Source organism: Setaria viridis, chromosome 9, assembly GCF_005286985.2.
Source record: "Setaria viridis chromosome 9, Setaria_viridis_v4.0, whole genome shotgun sequence".
Lineage (NCBI taxonomy): Eukaryota > Viridiplantae > Streptophyta > Magnoliopsida > Poales > Poaceae > Setaria > Setaria viridis.
In genome coordinates, this window is record NC_048271.2 from 34217759 (window position 1) to 34242468 (window position 24710).

The 24710-nt window shown below is 46.5% G+C and overlaps 3 protein-coding genes and 1 long non-coding RNA gene across 8 annotated transcripts; 3 read left to right on the plus strand and 1 right to left on the minus strand.

The window, feature by feature from the left end:
- The first annotated feature begins 1698 nt into the window (after positions 1-1698).
- LOC117836409 (stearoyl-[acyl-carrier-protein] 9-desaturase 1, chloroplastic) lies at positions 1699-3231 on the plus strand. Its single transcript, XM_034715824.2, has one exon. The coding sequence runs from the start codon at positions 1759-1761 to the stop codon at positions 2911-2913; it is 1155 nt and encodes a 384-aa protein (XP_034571715.1). The 5' UTR covers positions 1699-1758; the 3' UTR covers positions 2914-3231.
- A 1139-nt stretch (positions 3232-4370) lies between these two features.
- LOC117835568 (probable amino acid permease 7) lies at positions 4371-7246 on the plus strand. The gene is given in 11 exon segments (XM_072290502.1): positions 4371-4388; positions 4545-4560; positions 5245-5499; positions 5578-5671; positions 5907-5968; positions 5971-6035; positions 6037-6118; positions 6319-6397; positions 6399-6420; positions 6568-6667; positions 6670-7246. Coding segments are annotated over 11 exon segments (897 nt in total). The 3' UTR covers positions 6774-7246.
- Positions 7247-9252: 2006 nt separating this feature from the next.
- LOC117838738 (uncharacterized) lies at positions 9253-14433 on the plus strand. 2 transcript variants are annotated; one of them, XR_004636714.2, is made up of 4 exons: positions 9253-9825; positions 9926-10057; positions 13821-13921; positions 14022-14433. It is a non-coding gene; the product is annotated as an uncharacterized lncRNA (long non-coding RNA). The 2 variants fall into 2 exon arrangements; XR_011897000.1 differs by having other exon boundaries at positions 9261-9658.
- Positions 10835-23963, minus strand: LOC117838737 (ABC transporter G family member 41). Of its 4 annotated transcripts, XM_034718878.2 has the most exons (22): positions 23226-23961; positions 22819-23149; positions 22653-22729; positions 22442-22495; positions 22259-22349; positions 19660-19961; positions 18681-18962; positions 16888-17201; positions 16087-16247; positions 15887-15990; positions 15441-15594; positions 15140-15277; positions 14952-15025; positions 14454-14786; positions 14037-14339; positions 13490-13573; positions 12833-12966; positions 12326-12559; positions 12066-12237; positions 11680-11934; positions 11197-11304; positions 10835-11117 (listed from the first exon to the last, which is right to left on the minus strand). In XM_034718878.2, the coding sequence occupies exons 1-22, from the start codon at positions 23790-23792 to the stop codon at positions 11112-11114; spliced, it is 4278 nt and encodes a 1425-aa protein (XP_034574769.1). In that variant the 5' UTR covers positions 23793-23961; the 3' UTR covers positions 10835-11111. The 4 variants fall into 4 exon arrangements, with proteins under 4 accessions (XP_034574769.1, XP_034574766.1, XP_034574767.1 ...); XM_034718875.2 differs by having other exon boundaries at positions 10835-11304; XM_034718876.2 differs by having other exon boundaries at positions 10835-11304; positions 14037-14327; positions 23226-23960.
- Between the last annotated feature and the right edge of the window lie 747 nt (positions 23964-24710).

Below are 24710 nucleotides of genomic sequence, written 5' to 3' on the forward strand. Positions count from 1 at the left end.
GCTGGCTGGCTTTTTAATTACTGCTACTAGTACAATTGGTGACTCGTTCTATTTTACGTTACACGGAGGTGTGTTAAACTGTTGATGAGTTAAGAAATAGTGCAGGTGGTGCTTGGTGCAGCCGTGAGTACTTGCATTTCTCCCTAATTTGTTTAACCTTTTTAAATCAAATATTTAGACTTAGCGTTGCTGACGAGCTTGCCATGTGGAATCCGACTAGTTGATCCTAAAGAAAAAAAAGCTTATTGCAAAAAAACAGTCAGATGGGGTTACAAAGTTACAAATAAATGGAAATGTTACCTTCTCCCCCTCTCACTAGAATTTTTGTGATCACTTGGTGTTCGCCCTATCCTCCTCCTCAATTCGATTTCTTGAAGGCCAGGGATTATAATGGGTTGTTTGGTTCCCGGCCATGCCACACCGCCTAATCTGCGGGGACTTTTGCTGCTGCTTGGTTCAGCTTTTAGCTACGTCCAGCACAAATCACGCTACAGTTGTGGTGTCCCTTTTCGACCCCGCAGCTGGGCCTGCCAAACAGCCCCCAAATGCTATATATGGAACGCCGAAGAGGGAAGTTTGGTCTTGGTTAGTGATTGGTGCACGGGACGGCGAAGGTGGCGGGGACGCACGTCGTCAGCCGGGGGTGGTGGTCCGTGGAGAGGGTCGGGGTGGGAAATTCACCGGATGAGAGAGAAGCTCGGATGGGCCGAGAGGCGCCAGAGGCATTGCTCCAGTGCTACAGTCTACGGACAGGTAGGGGAAAACAACAGAGAGGCGTAAGAACAAATGTTGCAGACGGATTTAATGTCCAAAATTCAAGTACATCTCTAGCTACAGGGGAGGGGTAAAACACTAACAGTAGCCAAATCGGAACAAGAAACTGTCATTTTCCCCACGAATCTTGCTTAGCACCTGCAGCGTTGCATTGATGCCCGGTAGACAACAAATTGATGGTGGCAGCCCGTACTCGCTCCTGCACACAGCAGCAGCTAGAACGCGCGAGATGATCAGTCAAGCTAGCGGCCAGAAGGAACATGACGACGGCAGTGGCGTGCCGGCGTTGAATAGCTACAACGTGCTGGCTGCACCTGTACGAATAACTGAGCTACGACTGCGACCGTGCATGGTTTCATCTGTAGCTCGCATGATGGCTCCAGTACTTGTTACTGGTTGACAAAATCCTGTTTAGCCCTTGTTTCACCCCAACTTCCAACTTTGGCACTATACAAAAAGAAGATTCACCATCATATTAAACTTGCGGTACATGCATGGAGTACTAATTGTAGACGAAATTAAAAACTAATTCACAGTTTTGTTGTACTTTGCGAGACGAATCTTTTAAGCCTAATTAATCAATATTTGGATAATAATTCACAAATACAAACGAATTGCTACAATTCACAAATACAAACGAATTGCTACAGTTACGCTACAACTAAACGAGATCTAGCCACTGATCATATTCGTCATGCAGTCCATCGTAACATGCACCTTCGATTTTTCTTCAGCGGAATAATGCGTGGACAGCTACACGGCTACACCGATACGCAATAACAATTAATAAATGCAATACGTGTATCTACAGTTGGAATTAAGGATGATGGATGAGTATGCATGTGTGCTTGTATGACCCATTTGGAGGATGGAATGATTAGGGCCCTATCTTCTAGAGTAGAGTAGGAGTACTATATAAGCACGTCCACCCCCCTCGCCTGTTTCCCAACCTGCCTATCTCTATCAGCCACAAACATTCCTAACATGATGATGGAGATGGTGCCGGGACAAGCTGCTGCCTGCTGGACCGCGCCGTCGCCATGCAAGACGACGCGGGCGCCACCGTTGTTCTTTCGCCGGCGAATAATGATCACGGCCACGGCGACCCGCAGCAGGCGCGAGGCGGCGGCGATGTCGGCGCCGGAGAAGGCCGACGTCCTGCGTTCCCTGGACGGGTGGGCGGAGTCGAACCTGCTGCCGCTGCTGAAGCCGGTGGAGCGGTCGTGGCAGCCGCACGACCTGCTGCCGGACTCGGCGTCGCCGGGGTTCCGCGAGGCGGTGGACGAGCTCCGGGCGCGCGCGCGCGAGCTCCCCGACGACTACTACGTGTGCCTGGTGGGCAACATGGTGACGGAGGAGGCCCTCCCCACGTACCACGCCGCCCTCAACAGCTTCGTCGGCTACGACCGCCCCACCGCCGCCGACGCCTGGGCGCGTTGGTCCCGCGGCTGGACGGCGGAGGAGAACCGCCACGGCGACCTCCTCAACCGGTACCTCTACCTGTGCGGCCGCGTCGACGTCCGCCGCGTCGAGCAGACCATCCACCACCTCATCACCGCCGGGATGCGCTTGCCCTCCGACGGCTGCCCCTACCGGGGCTTCATCTACACGGCGTTCCAGGAGCGCGCCACCGCCATCTCCCACGGCAACACGGCGCGCCGCGCGGGGCAGATGGGCGACGCCGCCCTCGCCAGGATCTGCGGCGCCATCGCCGGCGACGAGAGGCGGCACGAGGCAGCGTACACGCGGGTGGTCGCGGAGCTGTTCCGGCTCACCCCGGACGCCGCCGTGCGCGCGCTCGGGTACATGATGCGGGAGCGGATCCTGATGCCGGCCGCGCACATGTTCGACGGTCGGGACCCGGACCTGTTCCGGCACTACGCCGCCGTGGCGCAGGGGCTCGGCGTCTACACCACCGCCGACTACGCCGACCTCGTGGAGTTCTTCGTGGAGAGGTGGGGCGTCGCGGGGCTCGGCCACGGGCTCACCGGCGAGGGGAGGCGCGCGCAGGACTACGTCTGCCGGCTGCCGGAGAGGGTGCGCAAGATGGACCGGCTGGACGCACGGCGGCGGCAGCAGCAGCCTCGGCGGGTGCCCTTCTCCTGGGTGTTCGACAGGCAGGTGGAGCTGCGGCTCTGACGACCTGGCCTTGCTGCTGCAATAAATCTCAGTACTGCGACCCAACTACTCGATGGTCTCGTCTCCTCGTAGGGTATTCCGATCCGTATGTATCTGTTCTTGCCTATCGCCTACGGTGTGTGTGTACGGCAATCGAATTGAATGGCATGTGTATCTGTTCTCTGCTTTTTTTTTTCTCAGTCGTCTGCACGTGACTGATTACCGGTAAAAGTCTGTATGGTTTCAGAAGCTCCACAGGGATAGAGTCTGGTGCTCCCTGTGCTGTCGTGCATCAGGAGAGCATTCAATAAAATCATAACCACAGACCATGTCAGGAAATTTATAATCCCTCCGCTCTCATTTACACTCCACCCTCCAATCGTAAACGCAATTCGTCGAAGAATTTTTACCGTGTTCAACTTTGACCCACTGAACTGGACACCGAGCAAGTTGTATGTAGAGTAAAATATACCGGATGACACCAAAACTGAAAATGCATTTTGAAAATGCATTTTAAGAGTTAAACCCGAATGGTACCACATGACGGAACTGTTGGAGTATTTTACTCTTTACTCGGGTATGGGTAGTTAGGTATGGATTTTCGTGGTAGCTCATTGGCTAACCGCTCATCTTCGCCCGTTAGATACTATCAAACTACAAATGAGAAACTCCGTCCCTAACGAGAATGAGATCCTCTGCATTGGTAGGTCCGGGTCCACAGTCATTGACGCAACAGCAGAGAGACCAATTGCAGAGGATCCGTCTTCCCTAATGAAGTAGCGGTCCTTGTTTCCGTCTTCCCTGACAAGCAGCGGTCCTTGTTTCATTTGCACAGCCTATGCGTCCCACCATCCGTTCCATTCCATCCACCCATTTTATTTTAGGGTTGTTACGTTCTTACCCCTATTCTGAACCTGAATTGTGATTTTGCCCTCCATTTTCTTTCCACTTTGTGATTTTACCTCTACTATTTGAAGATGAAGCCTCCGTTTACCCCTATTCCTAACTATGTTAAATCCATTTGTAACAAACCAATTTTAAAAAATAGAAAATCCTTACACAATATGGTGAAAAGACACAAATACCCCTTGTCCCTTCCTCCCCTCCACTTCTACCCGACGCCACCCCTCTCCATTTTTCTCGGTCTCTCTCCTCCCAATCCTGGCTGTGGCGGCGGTGGCGCGGCGCAGGACGGCAGGAGGCGCGGCCTAGCCAGGAGGCGACGCGGTGGCAGCGCGGCCCGTCCAGGTGGCGGCGCGGGCGCGAGCCGAGGCGCAAGCGCAGTTCCCGGAGATTCAAGAATCAAGAGCTGCTCGTGGAGGTGGAGGTGACACCGGCCGAGGTGTCAGAGCTGTTGCTATTGCTGTTGCTGAGGAGCGAGGAGGTCGACGTGGCTCTCGGGGTGCTTGCAGAGTTCCTCAGAGAGAAGAAGCAGGCGATGCGTGTAGGAGAATGAGTGCAGGCACGTGAAGAACTAGATGGTAAAGAAGCAGAAGGTAATTTGTTGGAAATGTAACCGATGAAAAGTTAGTTCTGATAGTTCTCTGCATAGGCCTGCATTAGTTATTTAGTTTGGAGCTGAATATGGGCAATCATTGTGGAATTTGGCAGGTGTTCTATCCGATATCTGATAAAGGGTGGAATATGCGCAGTTTTATGTTGGTGAATGTGCATTATGGCTCCTTTTCTGTGTTGTAATATTAAATTATCATCTTTAATACTTAGTTGGTTTATCTTAGTTACTGGAAAATAAACTTGATACGGAGAGGCACCAGTATATGGAGAGGAGGAACTTAAGAGTGTGGCGATGACAAATCCGTGGGGAAATTGCTTTTTATATATGTTTTAAAAGTTTCAAAATTTTGGGCAAATTTCTATTCATATATGTTGAAATGCTGTTTAAATATATGTAGTCAAGTAGGGGTAAAATGTAGGGGCATATTCGCAAGAGCAAACTTGTCTTTTTTGAGCTCATTTGACACCGTTATTGGTGATCATGTAGGGGCAAACATGATATTCGTTTTTGAAAAGTAGGGGTAAAATTATAAAGTGGACGAAAACAAGGGCAAAATTACAATTAGAGTTTAAAACAGGAGAAGAATGCAATAGCTCCTTTTATTTTTATATTTAGCTCCAAGTCCTGGACCGTGACTCGGCACAGCGGATCACGCACGTGCATCCCCGGCTCGATCGAGCAGCAGTCAGAGCAGAGGATCGCCGCGCGCATACGGCCATCCCGGCGCGGCTACAGAACCGATCTGACCACCCCGTCCCGCGCGCGGGGTTGTTCTCGCTCGTTGCTAGCGCAGTAGCTCCACCCGCACTGACCAGCTGTGTCTTGAGTCCCGAAAGCTGGAGGTGCTGGACGGTGGCGGCTGCAACGGCGACGGGCACCGCCCGCGCCGGGCCGGCACATCATCACGGCGGTGATCGGCTCCGGGGTGCTGTCGCTGGCGCCGCTGGGCTGGGTCGTCGGCCCAGCCTGCATGTTCTGCTTCGCGCTCGTCACCTACATGGACGTCGTCCGCGCCTGCCTCGATCGGTGTAGTCAGCACCATTCATTATCACACAAGCACCATTCATTATCAGTTAAACAGCTTTATGCCGGTGTTGTTTCATGGTGGCCTTGGCTTAATAATCCGTACGTGTACTCTGTGCGTGTGTGCTGCCAACGTACGTGCTCAGGCAAGAAGCACACCTGGGCTTGCGGCTCGCTGCAGTACGTGAGCCTGTACGGCTGCGGCGTCGCCTATGCCATCACCACCGCCACTAGCATAAGGTAGCTAGCCGCGCCGCCGGTAAAAAAATCTCGCCTTTCTTTCTTTTCTTTTTTTTTTCCGCACAGCTTTACATCTGTGTCACTGTCATCGTGCTTCCTGTCTGTGTATGTCGAGCGGGGCTCTGATGCTATCTGTTTAATTTCTATCGTGCTGCTGCTGGTTAATTTCGCTGATTTGTTTTGACCCTGAATGGTGTGTTCTGCGTCGGGTTGCTCTGTTTTCTGATGGGTGCAGGGCGATCCTGAAGGCCAACTGCTACTACGACCATGGCCACGACGCGCCCTGCGACTATGGCGGCAGCTCGTCTTGGGCGCTGCGCAGCAGCTCTTCCTCTCCTTCATACAGGACTTCCACGACATGGCTGGTGTGGCTCTCCGTCGTCGCCGCCGTCATGTCCTTCTCCTGCGCCTTCATCGGATTCGGCCTCGGCCTCGCCACCACCATCTGTAAGAGCCTGCCTGCTTCTTTCACTACTGATGACTAGTCGAATCCGTCCATCGTTTGAGTTGAGAACCACTGCTTGTTCAGGGAAAGAGTTGCTAGTTCCGTTCAGTTATCCAAACTGATAGATTATGTACTGCAGTTAAAAGAGGGTTATATGAATGTTGACATCAGACAAGCTCACCGACTTTTATCTGTTCTTCAGCTAACGGGAGAATCAAAGGAAGTGTCCCGATGAGGACGAAGATTTGGCGCGTCTCGCAGGCCATCGGAGACATCGCGTTCCTTGATCCTACTGGAAATACAGGTAAACAGATTAAGACTAGCAGCACGCTATCCTTTCAGAATTAATTACTACTCAAAAGCTCTTGCCCAGATCTCAGTTACTAGCAGCAATTCAGTATCAGCATTAAGCACATTGGAAAACTATTTCATTTCGCCTCTGGTAATTTAGGACACCCTCAAGTCCGCACCGGCCGAGAACAAGACGATGAAGAGGGCGTCGATGATCTCCACCCTCGTCACGACATTCTTCTACCTCTGCTTCGGCTACGCCGCCTCACTGGCTTCGGCTTCTACGAGCCGTACTGGCTCATGGACTTCGCTAACGCCTGCATCATCCTCCAACTGCTGGGCGGGCAGGTACGCACTGACAACTGAGAGCCAGGCGCTCCAGAAGTTCAGAATCGCAGACCAAAAGCCGAATGCCTGGAACCAACACCGTTGCGTGTTTGAAAACCAAAACCTTCTTCAGGTGACGATGATGATTCTTCTCGCCCCTCGATCACCGCCGGCGGAGGCTGAGGCGGCGTGCCCTCTTCTCATTTAGAGAGAGAGACGAAGCGGCAAAGGCGAAGGGGATCCGGCGTGGAGAAGAGAAGAGATACGGTAACAAGAAGCCTGCCTATCTCAATGAAAGGTGCGGCCTGGCGTTGTGGATTTAGAGCTCGTTTGGCAGGGCTGCGGCTGTGGCTGAAACGGCTGCAGCTGTAGCTTCTTCGGTGAAGCAGTTTTTTTGACTTCAGCTTATCTCAATGGAAAAACGTATGGTAAAACAGCTTATCGGTGCGAAATCTGACCGACAAATAAATATTTGTAGTTTTGCCGTACGTTAGATCGGATATGGCCTAGCACACAATGATATAAGATGTATACTGGTTCGAGCAACGCACCCTACGTCCAGTCGGGGTCAGTCGGTCAACTTTATTCCTGAGCCCAGGTGCTCAAAGTTTGCAGTGTGGGTACAAACAAGAGGAGTATGAGAGGGGGGGCCTGAGTCCTGGTCTTGTTCTCATCTATGTGGAAGAGAGTACCAGGAGCTCAGACAGGCGCTAAGTGTGTGTGAACGTCTAAGAGCACGTCTCTTTTGTCCATCTAGAAGGGGGAGGGGGGGAGGGTCCGTCTCCTTTTATAGTACAAGAGGACGGTCCTTACAGGTTGGGGGAGGATAATAGAGTGAGTGTACGGGCGCTGTCTAGTCTTGTCGAATCCCACGTCGGTGGATACGGTATGGCTTCCGTCCTCGGTCCCTGTTCTCCTCGTCAGGCCACTACGCCATAGCGGGTAGGTTTACAGCACCACTGTGCAGACGTGCGTAGGCCGTGGCGTGGTACGGCTCTGTGTACGGCCAGCTGACCTGGGCGCCGCCTCGTTATCCGCCCCACCTGCTCCTTGGCCCACTCCGGGTGGACGTTCTCGATCAGGGAGATCAGTGCAAGTGGTATGGCGAGTCCCCAGTTGGGGGATTAGGTCGAGAGCACTTAGTCGGGAGCACTCGGTCGGGAGTACTCAGTCGGGAGCACTTAGTCGGGGTCGGATTGTGGCCCCACCCATGGCTGGCTCCCTCTAGTCGGGGCGTCGACCCGGCCTCTTGGTTGGAGGAGCCAGTCGGCGACTGGATCGTGGTCTTAGCCTGGCTGTGCGTAGCTGGGCTGGCCCAGGTATACGTTTGTTGTTATGCCCTTTATTGGGCTAAGCGTCGCGAGAAAGTAGTCCTGTTAGGGATCCCGGGTCTATAGACCCGCCAGGAGCCCCTGAGCCCCTTTGGGGCTTTGTTGAAGGTTTGAAGGGGCTATCGGTCGGAATGCCCCGTCGCGGGGGGCACACACATGGGTGTTGTTTATTTTTCTTTTGTTTACGAGGTTGGGTCGCATTGAGGGGTCTGGCCCCATGTTTGAGATGATAAGGACGGACTCCGTGTGGGGGCTGTACCGGCGCCTCGTGACCCGGTACTTTTGCCTCGGTTTTCAACGTACCGAAAGCCGAATGCCTAAAACCAACATTGTTGCATGTTTGAAGACCAAAACCTTCTTCAGGTGATGATGATGATGCTTCTTCTCGCCCCTTGATCACCGACAGCGGAGGCGGTGGTGGCCGCGTGCCCTCTTCTCATTTAGAGGGAGAGACGAAGCGGCGAAGGTGAAGGGGATCCGGCGTGGAGAAGAGAAGAGGTACGGGAATGGGAAGCCTGCCTGTCTCAATGAAAGGTGGGGCCCTGGTGGTGCCGTGGATTTAGGACTCGTTTGGCAGGGCTGCGGCTGTAGCTTTTTCAGTGAAGCAGCCTTGTCTGGATAGAAAAATGTTTGGTAAAACGACTTCTCCTAGCTAGGTAACATGGATAAAAATGATAAAATGTTTGTAACGCTCTTATCTTTTTTCAGTTTTCTCTTTTCTTCTTATTTTTTCTCCTCTCTTTATTTCCCCTTCTCTCACTTTTCTTTTTTCCTTTCTCCTTTTTCTCTTCTCTTCATGTTCTTTCCCCTTTCCATCCCTTCCTCTCTCTTTCTTAATCCATTCACCTAGCCTTCTTCTCCCGTATCCCTCCGCCTCCAGCCCCGCGCGCCGCCGTCCTCAGGCTCACATCGCCGCCGTCACCCATGCCTCGTTGCCCTCCAGCTCCGTCCCACCCTGTGCCCCAGTGTGCGCTGCCGGTCACCTTCGCTCTGCGCCCGCCACCACCTGCCATCCTCCGCCCCGCGCCCGTCGCCACCGGTCGTCCCCCGTTGCGGCTTGTCCGCCACCAGCCACCACTGCCTAGCGCCTCTGGTCCCACGCCGCCGCCCTCGGGCCTTGTCTGCGCCCGCCGCGAGCCACCTCCGCTCGCAGGCCCCACCTGAGGATAAGGGTGTCCAACAATGCAAGAAGCCGCTGGGAGTCAATTTTTTTTGGTCCCGCTCCCTCAATCGGCTCCGGTTAGTGCGATTCGTGGAGCTTCTCCGTCGAAACCGTTCACCATCTTGTTGTTTGGTAGGACTCCAGCTTCAGCCGGTGGAGAAGCCGAAGCTGAAGCTACGCCAAACCGGACCTTATCCTTGCATCCAACGCTGCTCCTTGCCGCGTCTATACAGTCAGGTAGCGTGTGCCAGGCCAGGCCGGCCCAGAAGCAGAGAAGAGTTGGGCCCCAGGAGCAGGATCGACCACGGGCCCAGTCACCCCCGCCTCCTGCACGCCGGCTTCCCAATCCCACCAATCCCGCAATCGCTGGCGGCACCAGGGTGCGGCGGCCAGCCGGGCGGTAGCGGCGGCGGCAGCAGCAGCCACATCAGGTAGCAAGCATCCAATCCCCTTTCCAGCTTGTAGAGAGAGATGCCCACGCGTTTTATTTGCTCCCGTCCGTGCTAAATGATCGACGCAAATGATGGCATAGTAGATTAGATATTTGAGGAAACATCGTTGGGGCGGCCTTGGCTTGATGTTACAGGATGCTGATTAGGTTGGGGAATGATTCTTCTCTTATAGGAGTATCTTACTAAGATGTGCTTGTTAGCATCCCGTCTTAATCAAGTACACTTGATATGGATTCTTTCTTGCAGCTCTTCCTGGATATGCTCTCCTCACGACGCTGGACACGACAGCTCCAATCAATTAATCAGCACTGGCATTGCAGCGGCACCATCTTCTCTCCTGTGATCATCACTATTCTAACTAGCTTCCCACATCCTCATGTTAGTGTTTTCATCTCTTCTGCTATAGCCTATATAAAGTCTGCTTCTGCTCTGGTCCTTGCATTTCAACTATATATGTTTTTACTGTGTCACCTGCCGTACCATTATTATTTTTTTTGTGTAACATATATATCAAATATACTTGTGCGTCGTTTAGTTTGGAATGAAATGAGAATGTAAATACCTAAGTCCAAGTCTTTGTTTGACTCGGTTCCATAATTTGGAGCTTGATAGTTCACCTCTCACCCCTTTAACCTATGAAATAAGTGTGGCATTCTATTTAAATAATGTCTTTAGAATTGAATCTCTCTGGAAAAACAGGAAATGGGACCAAGATAGATAATATATATTTTAAAAATGGATGCCCATACAGTGTACTGCCATTTGTTGTTTAGCATTGTAAGTTAACATTTTTTTCCTTACTAAATCATGCTTAAAAGCTGCATTGAACACCTTCAATTATACCAGATGTTAAATTATGGTTTACACGCATGGCTTCAAAATATAAAGTGTGTTAAGCTTTCTGTTGAAAATAGAACATCTCCAGCACAACTTCAGAGAATGATAATAGGTTTACTATTTCTTAAATGCTTGAAACCACTTCATTTTCAATCACAAAATCCAAGAGCCTTGGATGGTGACTGAAAAATGAAAATATCTTTTGTTTCAAGCACTTGAAAAAGATCAATCTGTTTTGTCTTTTAGGTCTGCCAGTTAATATGTCTTTACTGGGTGCCTTGCATGGTTTCTCAATTACTCAGTTCCAAACAGTATCTGTAACTGTAATAGTCTCAATTAGTCAGTTCCAAACACTATCTGTAACTGTAATAGTGAAGTACATATCTATATACACAAGACACTTACTTTTAATGTTGGTGAGCAAATACAAGCTTATATATTTTTATTGTAAATACATCTGCAGCACAAAAAGTTTATGCTATACAATGCAAGCAGTTTTGCTTTTGATATTTATCAATCTATCTCCTTTGGAAGTTGAGCTTTGAAATGCTGTAACCGAAAAGAGTGGCAAAGAAGATGGGGAAGGCCGCCAGAACTACAGCTGCCAGTGGTAGCAAGTCACAACGAAAACCAAAGTAGTCTCTCACAAATGCTGCGACAGATTTGGTCTCTCCAAATACCTCAATCTTCTTATCATCCTCATACCCAAACTGGGTAGTGAAGAATACATTGAGTGTCCATGACATGGGGGACGTGTAGTACAGCCATAGCCACCATTTTGGTATTTGCTACAATAAATACACCAGCAAGCTAATATGAATTAACCAGCATCAATATGACCTTAGTAGCATATATACATCAATTTTTCCTTCGGTCTATTCTTATCTGAAACTAAAATTTTCTTTCTGAACTCATGCAAAAAGTGTTTGTGTATATATAGCTTTAGTAATATTGCCTGAAGGTGAGGTGTAACAAAAAAAATAATGTGCAATGGAAAATGGATGATTTGCCCCTCCATATTTTAATCGATTATTTGCCACTCCTTTGTTTCACTGACATGTGGATCTTGGAGACAAACTCAACGATGCATTGGGTCGAAATTTCTCAAACATGGGCAAATGGAATGGAGCAAAGTACATGATATAGTAGGTAGAAGGACTTACTGGTGCAGGCACAATGAAGCCAGACATGAGGTTTTGTATGGTGTAGAACATAGATGCTAATATGGACGCCACTTGGATGTTTGGGGTGATTGATACCATCATCATTCCAAGGTAGAGGAAGTAGAGCAGCGTACAGAACATGGTATACAAGAACCAGAAGAACTTTGCTAGTTCCCATGCATACCCTATCAGTGGGTAAGCTATGAACATGAACAACATTATTTGCACAAACACATAAGGAATCTCCATGGCAACCTACTTGGGAAAAGGAGAAAGTCAAATAAATTCAAAGTCTGCTGATATTAATTAATACTTACTATGTATCTGGACATTGTTGTGAGCTCCAAAATTAGTTTATAAGTAGCCTGTACCGAGTCTATATTTACCTGTGCAAATGAGTAAGCCCAAGGTGAGTACATTCCTGCAAACCTTTCTCTGTACATGACAGAGCGCTCAATCGAGACGAATGGCATCACTGATTGGCAGTTGTTGATGCCAGCAAACAGAGTGGTGCCATACATGCATCCCAATATGGTAAACAGACCTTGCTGGTCATTTCTACCCACAGATAAAACAATACATGAGTTAAGAAAATATAGCTAAGAGATATGGGGCAGCATGATTCACAAAGTGATGGTTTACATACATGTGGTTTATATTGCCTTGCTGCCAGTATAAGACCCCAAAGGCAATGCAAGAGACTGTTAGGAACACAATTCGGACCAGGTTATAGGAAGGGCTTCTCCAATATGATAAACATTGCTTCCAAAGGCAAGCTTTGAACTGCTCCCAAAACTTCTGTGGATACCGTGTTGGGAAATGGAGATTGTTTGTACCCAAAGGTGGTATACTCAAGCGTCTTACGAGTTCATCTTTATCCCTTCAATCACCACCAACTTAGTATTAGCACAAATCCTATGCGAACATTAATTTCTAGCAAATAAGAGAGGACCTGTGGAAAATAAGTTTCTTCCTAATCAAATTGCTTTCAGGATCAATGCTTTTTCTTTTGGTTAAGTATTAGATGCACGCCGCCTCTCATTTTCTGGAACTTGTTTTGCACATTGTATTATGTAATGATAATATTAATAATTAAGATTGCTAGTGACACGTGAATGATTTATAATTAGATGTGATGATTTTTAAAGCTTACTTGTACATTGATGAGTCCCTGTAAACTTGTGCAAAATCGACTCCCAGTTGAATTTCCATAGATGTTGAGGTAACTTCTAGCATCCATGTTGATGGGTTGTAGTTGTCCTTGATCTTGGGTACCCCAGATATTGCCTAGTAAGAAATAGAGGGAATACTTTCACTAGTATGTTAACCTGTGGAACACACTCTACTCAAGGATAAAATGCAGATCACTGTTGATTATCTTTGATTGAAGCGGAACGTAGATATATTAAGAGTAAAATATACTGGTGGTTCTTTAAATTGTCATGCTATGCCTCCAGATCAATCATGACAAATGAGCAAGTAGTTGTTGACTGGAAGGTTTTGGACCTTGGGTGAGCCACTTAAAAAGCTTTGAAAATACAATTTCAAAGTTCAGGGATGTAGCTAGTTTGTGTACTCTATTCTTTGATAAATATAGCTTGTGCGCTTCATGTGTCATGTACAATGGAAACTACGAGTATAGAAGCGCAAAGAACAATGCAGTACAAGTCATGAAAATACATACAAAAATAAAAATCATGGTGAAGTCCATTTACATGCAATGACGCAAAATAAAAAGATTTATACTTATTTAAGTCACATAAATGAATTATAAACTATACATGTATAAAGGCAAGCTTTCTTGAATTACCTGGAAATATTGGATGACCTTACATGAATGGTGTCCAAGCGGCCCAGCATAGATCAACTCTCCACCCCTTTTCATCAGCATCAGCTACATTTGAATTTTACAAGCTAATTAGTAATACATGGTACATTATTACCATATGGGATATGATTTGAAAGAACTGAAAATCAACAGGATTAAATTAGATGAAAGAACTCCTTTTCTTCGGAAATAATAGGTTAATTTTACTCTTAGCATCTCAAACACTTAGAACATAAAACGGTTGAGGCAAGTTTCGTACTGAATGTTGTTTGGCGTTTTTTATGTAGACAACTAATGTCTGGTTATATTTCAGTTCCTGGAGACTGAATTGTTAGGAGTTTCATCCGAGCTAGCGTGAATTTTCATGCAGCCATTCAGGCCCTCTAGCGCTTCATACTACTCTCAGGCTATAGAGTAAGTACCAGAACCTGTACTTTATCTTGTATTTAACTTCAGAATGTATCTTTCGTATTATTTTGTATTTAACTTTTTTTTTGTTCTTATAATCTTGGAGGATGAAGGGTATTACCTGATCAAACGCCTCAAATATTTCGATACTTGGTTGGTGAATAGTGCACACAACGGTTCGACCTGTGTCTGTAACGTTCTTCACTGCGCGCATGACAATAGCAGCTGCCCTTGCATCCAAGCCTGATGTTGGCTCATCCATGAATATGATTGAAGGGTTGGATACAAGCTCAACTGCAATTGTGAGCCGCTTCCGTTGCTCTGTAGATAGTCCATTTATCCCTGGTATTCCAACCAAAGCATCTCTTATTTCGTCCAACTCAATTGTTTCAAGAACTTGATTGACAAATTCCTGTAAGGGAAACTAATAGCAGTCACCTTGTAGTTGTTTGTAATTTTCCTAGCACCTAAGATACAGTTCTTGAAAAGAGAATCAGAAAACCCTCTTATCTATTTCATTTAATCACGTATGACTCACATTTCGAGTTTTGGAGTCGATTTCTGTTGGAAGGCGCAACCAGGCTGAATATGCAACAGACTCGCCCACTGTGATCTGTGGGGAGTGAACATCAGTTTGTTCACAGTAGCCTGATATCCTAGCAAAGGTTTGTTGAACTTTAGGATAACCTCCTATTTTTATATCTCCTTCAATAACACCGCCAGTTTTCCTCCCTGCAAGAACATCGAGCAGGGTTGTTTTCCCTGCCCCGGTAACCCCCATGAGCGCTGACAGGACTCCTGGCTGGAAGGCTCCTGTGATGTTGTGGAGTAGTTGAAGTTTTCTCTCCATGTAACCTTGTTCCCTCATTTCCTGCAACAAGAAAACATTTTTTTATTGGTCCATAAATGTTCCTTTTTCTTCTAGTAGGTTTCATTTCCCCCCTCTTTGTTTACTTCATTGGGAGGCACAAGTGTCTGTCGTGCCCATGTTTCTTTCACTAGTACCTATCTTGACTTTTTAGAGCATGATAATTACCGCAGGTGTGTCCACATAGTAGTTCACATCTTGAAATGATATTGCAAGGGGTGTAAAAGGTAATACCATCCTTCCTGCGCAAGATTTGATTATTGAAAAGTAAGTTTTTGTTCCTCAAAAAAAAGCAAGCTCCATTTCACTGACACTTTGAGTTGTATTTCATTGCACACTGTAGAATTCAGACTAACCAGTCCTGTTAGGAGTAGAAGAATTTTCCGCTTGTTTCTTATGCATCCTATCTTCAGTGTTCTTGGATATACGTTGGTCTTTTCCATTGAATGTGGTAAGGTTATCACGAGAAATAATAGCTCGAGAAGTTCCTGGAGCTGAGAATGAGGTACATGCATGGGAGGTTACAACAATTTGTGCTTTGTGCATTTGAACCATTCAGCATATTCTTTCATCAATTTTATAAATTCAGTTACATTCGGAAATTATAAGTTTTCCAAATTTTTAATTCAAAGAAAATTTCAGCCATAATGCACTTACGCCTTTTAACAGTCAAACCGATGGCAAAACCTATGTTGAATAACAAAATAAACCCAATCAATGCTCCAATTGAGATCCAGAAGAAGTAACTGGAGAAGTTTAATCCTCTGTCCATTAGTATCCTCCTTCCAAGTGTCACACCAGATACTGTATACTGTCAACATAGAAAAGAATTAGTACTATGCCGAAGTGCTGAAACATTGCATATTACATATCTTTTTGTTATATACTGTGCATTGTGTCAGCATGAATCAATTAAAAGGGAGAAATAAGTTTGATTTACACTGTTACAAACACCTCCTGAAAAAAATCAGGTCTTCGGATCCACAAACTAGGTAGTAAACTGAAGTAAAATATTTAAATAGTGTATACTACAGCAAATATGCAGACTTTTATATCTGGAGTGCATATTTTATTAATACAAGTTCTCTATGTCAAAATTTTACCTTTAGCCATCTTGCCGCCAAGAACTCATTTCCAGTTAAGCCTATCTCAGCGTATGATAACGGAGAGAGCCAAAATCCCCATTTCAGCCAATTAGGCATGGATGCTGCACCAATTTGACCCAGAAACGTGTTAGCAATTTTTTTTATAATTGTTTATCTTGCTTGAAGTATAAATTCATGAAAGAATGGGAGTGTCGTACGGCGAGGAATGATGAAACCCCCAAATAGAAGGATGACTAGAAATGACATTACACCACCCACTGAACCAGCCACCATTGTTTGACAGTAAGAGGCAACACATCTAAACATCGATAATGACCCAGTGTGGATTAGGAAAAGGACAAGAAGATGACACAAGAATCTGCACACATAAATTGTGCATGTTAGAACATGGCCTAAGGGAACTTATATTTGACCTTTTTCTCGAATATGTAGGAGAACTGCATGTCATTGCATTAAGATAGGAGAAATGCCAAATAGCCATACAATACACACACACCCAGACTTGCCCGTAGGGTTTTTTAAGTTACATTCGCGCCTGGGAAAAATAGAAACAACCACGGCCACTTATATTTGACCTTAGTTTTTTTTTGAGGGCTTATATTTGACCTTAGTTGATTAGGTCATTGCAAAATTAGTTAAAGAAATTCTTCTTAATTTAATGATATGTAGTTCTCCTGCGTATTCGAGAAAAAAAATTAGTTAAAGAATTCACCCAGGCATGGGAAATGGGCATATACATCAGATGTGTGGTTTACACAAGCGGAACTTATATTTGACCTTAGTGGATCAGATGAATGCAAAATTAGGTAAAGAATTCACCCTGGCATCTTTTGGCTAGACTATTGGGAAAAAATGGGCATATACATGAGATGTGTGGTTTACCTCTTGGTTCAGAGAAGCTTATGCAGATAAAATGTTGGCACACAAAGCATTAGTACCAAAGCTGACAACAGAAATGTGATGTGATTGAATAGTCGCAACAAAATTGCAATTCCTACCTGGATGCCTCCGGCGTGTAGCCAATGAGGAAGTATGATATTGATGTCCAAGCTATTGACTCAACTAATGAGATTGGTACCTTGAGGATAAAAGCTGGTACTGCATAAGCCCATGCAGGATAGAAGTTGTAGTCTCTTTGTTTGTAAAAAACTGGTAGTTTGCTAACTGCCATGGCAAGCTCAGGGAATCCATTAACCATCAGCAGGATGAGTGCATAGAAGAGCGAACCCATGTAATAGTTTGCATGAACTCTATCAACACCCATATGAGTGCGCAAAAATACCGTCCCAGTAATAGCAGCAAGTAGCCCAAGCTGCAGTAATGATGCACTGTTAATTTGTGTGGTCACATTGAGAAAAATGTAAAATCATAATCTTAGTTCTTGTCAATTGTAAGACATACTTTTCAGTTTTTCACCATAACACACTGGAGTACTTTAATGAAGTCAGTCCTATAAGCACATGAGGATTCAAGTCCTTAAAAATCAATTTGCTTAGGAAATGCATGTCAATTGAAATTGTGTGCAGGTTCTCAGTCTGCTAAATTATTTTGTAATAGGGGCTCAGTGTAGATATAGCTATGTTCCAACACCCAAGATTTCACTTTTCTGAGTACATAGAACAAGCTTAGCACTGCAAAATGGTTAAATCCATGTACGAAGTGTGTGTATGTGATTGTCTGCGTCTTTATACAACCGTGTTTCACAAAGTGTTACTTCAGTTAGTCTCCATGTTCCTTGAATAGAGATCCCTTAATTGTTGAGAGGCTTGATGCTGTACACTACTAGTTCATTTTGAAGTAAAAAAGGATTAAAAAATTATAGAACTTATTTTCGCATTCTTTAGTGCAAATTCTTGATTTCAGTGTCCATAGTAGCACAAAAAATTTATCAACAATGGGGTTAGAGGGTCCAGCTAGGTCAGATGCGCCAAAGGGCCTTAAAGCTAGCCCAAAGAGGAGCACGCGACACTGTTCACAGGTAGTAGCCGCCGTGGGTACTTTATCGTGGTAGCCGCCGCCCATCTACCTAGGTTAGGAATTAGGAATATTCTAGATATTAGGATAGCTTGCAAGCCATGTAGGTTGGGTTTCTTGAGAGTCAAGTCGAGTCCCTCTATAATAGAGGCTCCATGCACCAAATTAATTAAGTAATGAATTAAGGGGTAAAACCGTAAAGCTCTCTAGCTCTTAGGCTTCGGCTCCCTCTCCCTCTCTCCCTGCACCCCTGCGCCTCCACCATGGCCGCCGACCACCACCTCCTCTCTCTCTAGTACCATAGGCTCAAGGGTAGCCCAATTCCATTACAATATTCATATCTTTAGAAATAGAGATGTTACCCAACATTATTTTAAGTTTTTATGTGTTTGTCCATAGAGAGCTGACCTAGCGCAGTGGTAAATCCTCTCTATTTGTGCATCGAGAAAAGGAAAAAAGAAAGATAAAGATAAGACAACCTATAAATTCCCATCCCCGGACCTCACAATGTGAAGCTTTCAGCACTAGATACATCCCATATAGTTTTGTCTACAGCCAGAGCGACAAATCATGTGTGGTTTCCATATTGTTGGTTGAGATATTCTTTTGTACACATTATGTACTCGGTTTATCCTTGTAGTCCAGTCATGACTAGTTAGGGAACCCAGAGTCCCAGACCTAGAGACTATATAAGCCAATGTGTATCCCCTCAATCAATTAAGTATTCCCATCTATTAATCTTCACATATGATCATTGCTCAACAATTTGTATTTATCGACAATATTTTTGAAAAAAGATCATTTCTTAGTGGTTTACCTGAAGAGTTTTTGTTATGTGGATGAAGGCATTTCGTTTCATCAGGAGAAGCTCTCTGGCAAAACATGCTTTGAGGAGTTCCAACTTGGATAACGAGTAGATACTGTAAGACAAGGCATTTTTATGCCCTTCTGATTTTTCGTAAGGTGTTGAAATCTCCCCAGCAAGGTTCTGACCAATTTGAGATACTCTGAACTTGTCACAGAACTGGTCAGCGGTAACAAAATTGTATGTTTCTGTATGGCGGCTCCAATATTGCTGTTGGTCTTTTCTTGACAAGACCTATATATAAGTATGGAAGAATAAGAATTCGTAGCTTTCTGATGGTAAGCTAATCAATTACCCAAACATATAATTTAACATATAGCTAATTGTTGCTTCATATGTACAGTTGTTAGTCATTTTTCATGATCATTTCACAACTATAGCTATTACTCCTTTGTAAGTTGCTAAAATGTTGAAACTTGAAACATGTGTCCACAGAAGCCTTTTTTTTAATAAGATCAACCTAAATGTCTAGTTTAGCTATTATGTATATTGCAACAAGTGATATGCTAAGGCGGCAGATAAAGTTTGGCATGCAAGATTGGCTTTCTGTATCACTGCATAAACAGGTTGATTCTCCTAGAGTTTACAATTGATAGAGATGTTCAGATTGATCTCTCCAATGAATCATATTAGTAAATGGTCAATCATGTAATACAAATAATAGAGCACAATATTGTGGTTAAGGTCAAGGTTCAAACCCTATTATCCTCGTAGGAAGTTGAAACAAAGACATGCAGTACCTTCCATGCATTCTCATTTTGTTCAAGTGGGAAAAATATTTTGGTTGGGGGCAGAAAGTCATGCCCAAAAAATGTTATGAACAAGTAATGATATAGAAAATTAACAGGAACTGCTAGATGCTGTTGCTGCTTGTTTTGCATAACCTCTTTTGCATTACTAAAAGTTGTGATAACTAGAAAGTTTAAAGTACCTCTTGTAGGAAGTCAGCAGCACCTTTCCTTTCAGGGCACTTGAATCCACATGATTCAAAGAAACTCATAATGCAACTCTTAGATCCATGGTATACAATTTTTCCTTCAGCCATCAAGATAATATCATCAAAAAGCTCATAAGTCTCTGGTGCTGGTTGAAGAAGTGAGACTAGTATGGTAGACTCTGAGATATGAGCCATCTGTTGGAGGCAAGAAACAATTTGGAAGGTTGTGGAGCTATCCAACCCAGTTGATATTTCATCCATGAAGAGCGCTTTTGATGGTCCTACTATCATTTCTCCTGATTGAAGACAAGTTTTCAGACAGGAAACAAAGCATCCACAATTGAATGAAGTAAATTTAGCTACCTATATAGACCAATTGAGCCTGGGATTATATAAAAATGAATACACTATATCTTCTTCTCTCTTTTTTTTTGTGCAGGGAGGGATGTCATGCTGTTTCAGTACCTTAATCAGGGTGTTTTGCATGGTTTTCATCAATCAAAAATGTACTTTCTAGTATTACCTTGCCCCATGTTGATAGATCGCTATATGACAAAGTGTTTATATTAGTATTCGTTAATAAAGAGAAATAACACGAACAGAACCGAATGAAATGGAATGGAATATTATCATTGCATTAGCATCATAAGAACTCTTGGTAAAATTGGTTCGGTAGCATCGAAAGATCGCGACTTCTGTAAAATACCACTGGAAGATATCCGTCCCGTCAAGTACCCGTGCAGACTTCAACTTGGACAAAAATGCCCTAAACCGGTGGACAGACGAGAACGGACGCCGGCGGAGGGCGCCCAGCCGCGGGTCCCTGGAGAGCGCTGGGCGGGCGCCGGCGGAGGGCTGCTCCTTACCAGCTCTGCAAGCTGCCGGAAAACCGCCGCCGCGCGGTGCGCGAGGGCGCGGCGCCTGCGCTCGCCACCTTAGCCGCCGCCGGCTCCGCCCACGCCGTCGAGGTGCTCGGCCTCCTCGCCAAGTGCCGCGGAGGGGCGCCAGGAGCTGTGCAAGATCCCCGGCATCGTTGCCTTGCCCTCCGGCGTCGCCGGAAGTGGCAACTCCCGGGCAATCGAGCAGGTCGTGCTCGTCCTCAACTGGATTTGCTCGGAGAGCAACGAATTGTTATTGGAAGCAATAAAGCTGGGAGCTTTCCAGCTCTGTGAGACCCTGGTGAACGACGACAACTGCAAGATCGCCAAGAACGCGCTCGAATTGGCCCGGACACTCGAGACAGCGTGAAGATTGGGGGCTGTCCGGAGATGAAACTTGTCATGATTTTGATTTGGCACCTGCTCGATTGGGTGTTGGCCTCACTGTACAGAGGTAGAAACAGCAAAGGTGAACCTTTTCATCTTCTTCTCTCGTTCTGTTCATTTCCCCTTCTGTTTTCATGTTGTAGCAGTGCCGAAAGGGGGACAGGTCAGTAGAATTTAGTTTCTGTTCATATGGTTAGAACAAAAAAAAAAAGAACATGGTTCCTGGACTTATCAGCTTGAACTGCTTCCGTGTTTCGGAAAATCACCAGATCAGCAAATCTGAAATGTTGTTCGCAAATCACAAGTATACGGTACATCTGATGATCTAGTGACAGTGAACATAACTCTGAAGTGGGTTGATGTGGTCGCTACTAGTTTTTTTCCCTTCTTCCTTTGTTGTGGTCACCGGCAGCACCGAGGACGCCGACGCCGCGTGCTCGGCTCCGGGCGCAAGGCCAGCGGTGGCGCTTGGACCGACTCTGTGGAGGCCATAGCGGAGGAGGAGTCCCGCAGCGATGGATGGCCGTGCCGACGTTACCCGTGCGGAGGCCGTGGCGGTGGAGGAGTCCTGCGGCGAGGGCGGAGACGAGGCGGCGGAGGTCCGCGCGGGAGACTGGCTCGCCACAGGTGGCGTCAACGAGCGCCGGGGCGTCGGGGGCGGGCAGGAGGGCGAGGACGAGCGTCGGGGCGGGCGCCGTTGGCCAGAAGGCGGGCGGCAAATGGGCGGCGGACAGAGGAGAGGGCCGGCGGGCAGCGGACGACGGCAAATGGGCGGCGGATGGAGGAGAGGGAAGGCGGGTGGGCGCTGGCTGAGGGCACCCAGCTGCGGGTCTGCCTCGAGGGCGCCTGCCAGGGAACGGCCGTGTGGTGATGGATGGGCGGTGGCACAGGAGCTGGGAGGGGCGGCGTCGCAGTGCTGGGAGGGGCGGTGCCGCCGGTGGGAGAGAAGGGAGGGCGACGCCGCGATGTTTGCGAGGGAAGGGTGATGAGTCACATGTGTGGGTGGATACTGGACCGGACTTGCGACTAGATTTTCTTTTGGTCCTCAAGCTAAGGGTATAAAGGTCATTTCACGTTCGCGTTATGGGCTGAAAAAGTCTAAAAATAAGTTTTCGGTGAAAAAATGTGATGGAGTGCTATTTTCAGTTAACGTGTGCACCTTTCATTAGTATTTTACGGGGCCGATGTCTTTCAGTGGTATTTTATAGAAGTCGCGATCTTTCAATGCTACGGAACCAATTTTCCGAAGACTTTTAGTTGATGACTTGTACAGAACTGTAGTTGGGAAAATGTCATCATGGTCAAATAATTCTAGATTTTGGAATCACCTGTGGTTAGTCTCTTCTTCTCACCACCTGAAATACCTCTTCTCATTGCATCTCCCACCATTATATCAGCGCATATGTCAAGTCCCATGATCTGTCAATTGAGGAAGACCTTATTCATAGGGAAAGTTTCTTATACAGGGGACTGAAACCAAGCATGCTTTCCTCATGCAACAGTTATTATACCTTCATAATGTAATCTGTTTGCATACTCCTTTCTAAGCCTTCCATAGATATCGCCTATATATGGAAAAAAAATGTAATTTCATTTAGAATTGAAGTAGAACTTTTGCACACGATCTGCCTATTAGATATAAAAAGGAGATGATCCTACTGGTAAATTATATCAGTATCGATGTGGGCACATGGAAAAACATAATAAGAATAGGTTTTTTACCTTCATATAAGTGTCGACATCAGGGTCAGGGGTAATCCCTGCCTCCTTCTCCCTTCTAATCACCTCTTTCATGATTGCTGGCCGGTAAAAACATAAGTGGGAGTGAGTAATTGCCTGTTAATTTAATTTGGTTACATTTGTTTGATGAAGCAAGCTTGTCACTAACCTGTTCTGTTGCCAACACCCTGGAATCTTGCAGAGAAGTCAATGGTCTCTCTAACGGTCATCTCGGGGACATGGAGATCGTACTGATCGATGTAAGCTGCTGTCTTCTCTGGGACGAAGTCACTCAGCTTCACACCATTGTACTCGATTTCTCCTGTGACCTTGAGATTAGCACTGAGCTTCCCTGCGAGCGCCTTGAGGAGGGTGCTCTTGCCGCAGCCCGGAGGTCCCAGGAGAAGTGTAAGCTTGGAAGGCTTGACGACGCCACTGACACCATTGAGGATGCGGACCTTGGCATGCTGGCGGTTGAAGCCCAGCATTCTGCTCGCTGCCTGATGATCGATGGAAGAAGAGTCAAAGCAATGAAGCAGAGTAGGAAGATGTACAGGCAAGTCTCTCGGTACGCACAGAGAGGTTGGAGATGGCGGCGTTCCAGATGGTAGGGAGGGGCTTCCCCTGCACCACCCGGCATTCCGCCTCCACAGAGACGTCGCGCCAGCGCACCTCCACCGTGGGCGGGCGGATGCCGACTCTGTCCATCCTCTGGCGCTGCTTGCGGAGCAGGCGGAGGTTGTCGCGTTGGATGTTGGCGATGAGGGTGTCCACCACCATGCGCCGCTCTGCCGCCCCCAGCCTCCGTATGTCCACCATTCGCAAGTCTCCATTGAGCAGCGAGGTGTGCAACCTGTCCAAGGTGGGCAGCCTCTCGACGGCTGCCCATTTCAGCTCGGCCTCATCGTCATTCTCCTGATCGTGTTGCTGATTGAGGGAGAGGGAGCGCGACAGGCTCTCCCTGAAGCTGGCCGCTGCAGCCCGCCATGATGACGACGACAACGGCAGCCGGTGCTTCTGCACTGATTTCCTATCAATGTCCAGCGACAGTGATCGCCGGCCGCCTGCATCAGGCTCTCGCTCTCCGTGATGTCCTTCATGATCATCCAGCCGTCGCTGGCGCTCCTCGTCATCCCATTCCATCTGAATGCTTGCTCTTTAAGCTCTATTTCGGATTAGAATGGATGATGGGCAGCAGCAGCAGGAAGATGTGATGGATGTTCATGCCATTCTTGCGCTACAGACAGACTGGTTCATTGAATAGTCTACCAGCAGTCAACTGCTCCTGTTCCAATTTGCTTCTCTCCCAAGATTCTTCTTGCGCTACAGACAGACTGGTTCATTGAATAGTCTACCAGCAGTCAACTGCTCCTGTTCCAATTTGCTTCTCTCCCAAGATTCTTCATTAGTTTATGGAAATGATTAGTTTGACTTGACTATATATTGGTACTGATGCAATGCAGGTCCTTATTTAGTTCACTCCTAAATCCCAACTTTGGCACTATGCAAAAAGAAGATTCCCTATCACATCAAACTTGCGGTACATGCATGGAGTACTAAATGTAAACGAAATTAAAAACTAATTACACAGTTTTGTTGTACTTTGCGAGACGAATCTTTTGAGCCTAATTAGTCAATATTTGAACAATAATTCACAAATACAAACGAAACGCTACAGTGTTGCTACAGTAATTTGGTCACCCCAAAGTTGGGAACTAAACAAGGCCCGGTTTCGCTGGTCCAGTCTCCCAAAACATTATCCTATCATATATAAATAAATCGATTCCTCCTCTCCGTAAGCTAAGCAGTGACGTCAGATGCAGATACAACGTCTTGAGCAGCTTCACCAGCAGCAGCTTCCAAACTAACAGTTGAGAGAAAAATATCTAATACACCATTGATTCCATGTTAGAATATTTGAGGCAGTAGCTGAACTTTCATGTTCACAATGGTATCTTGTCTGAATCTGAATGATATGGTTATAATATCTGATCTGTCTCTGTAATATACCTTGTAATACAGCATTGAAATTAGGAGCAAAAGGGCAAGTGAAGCAGAACA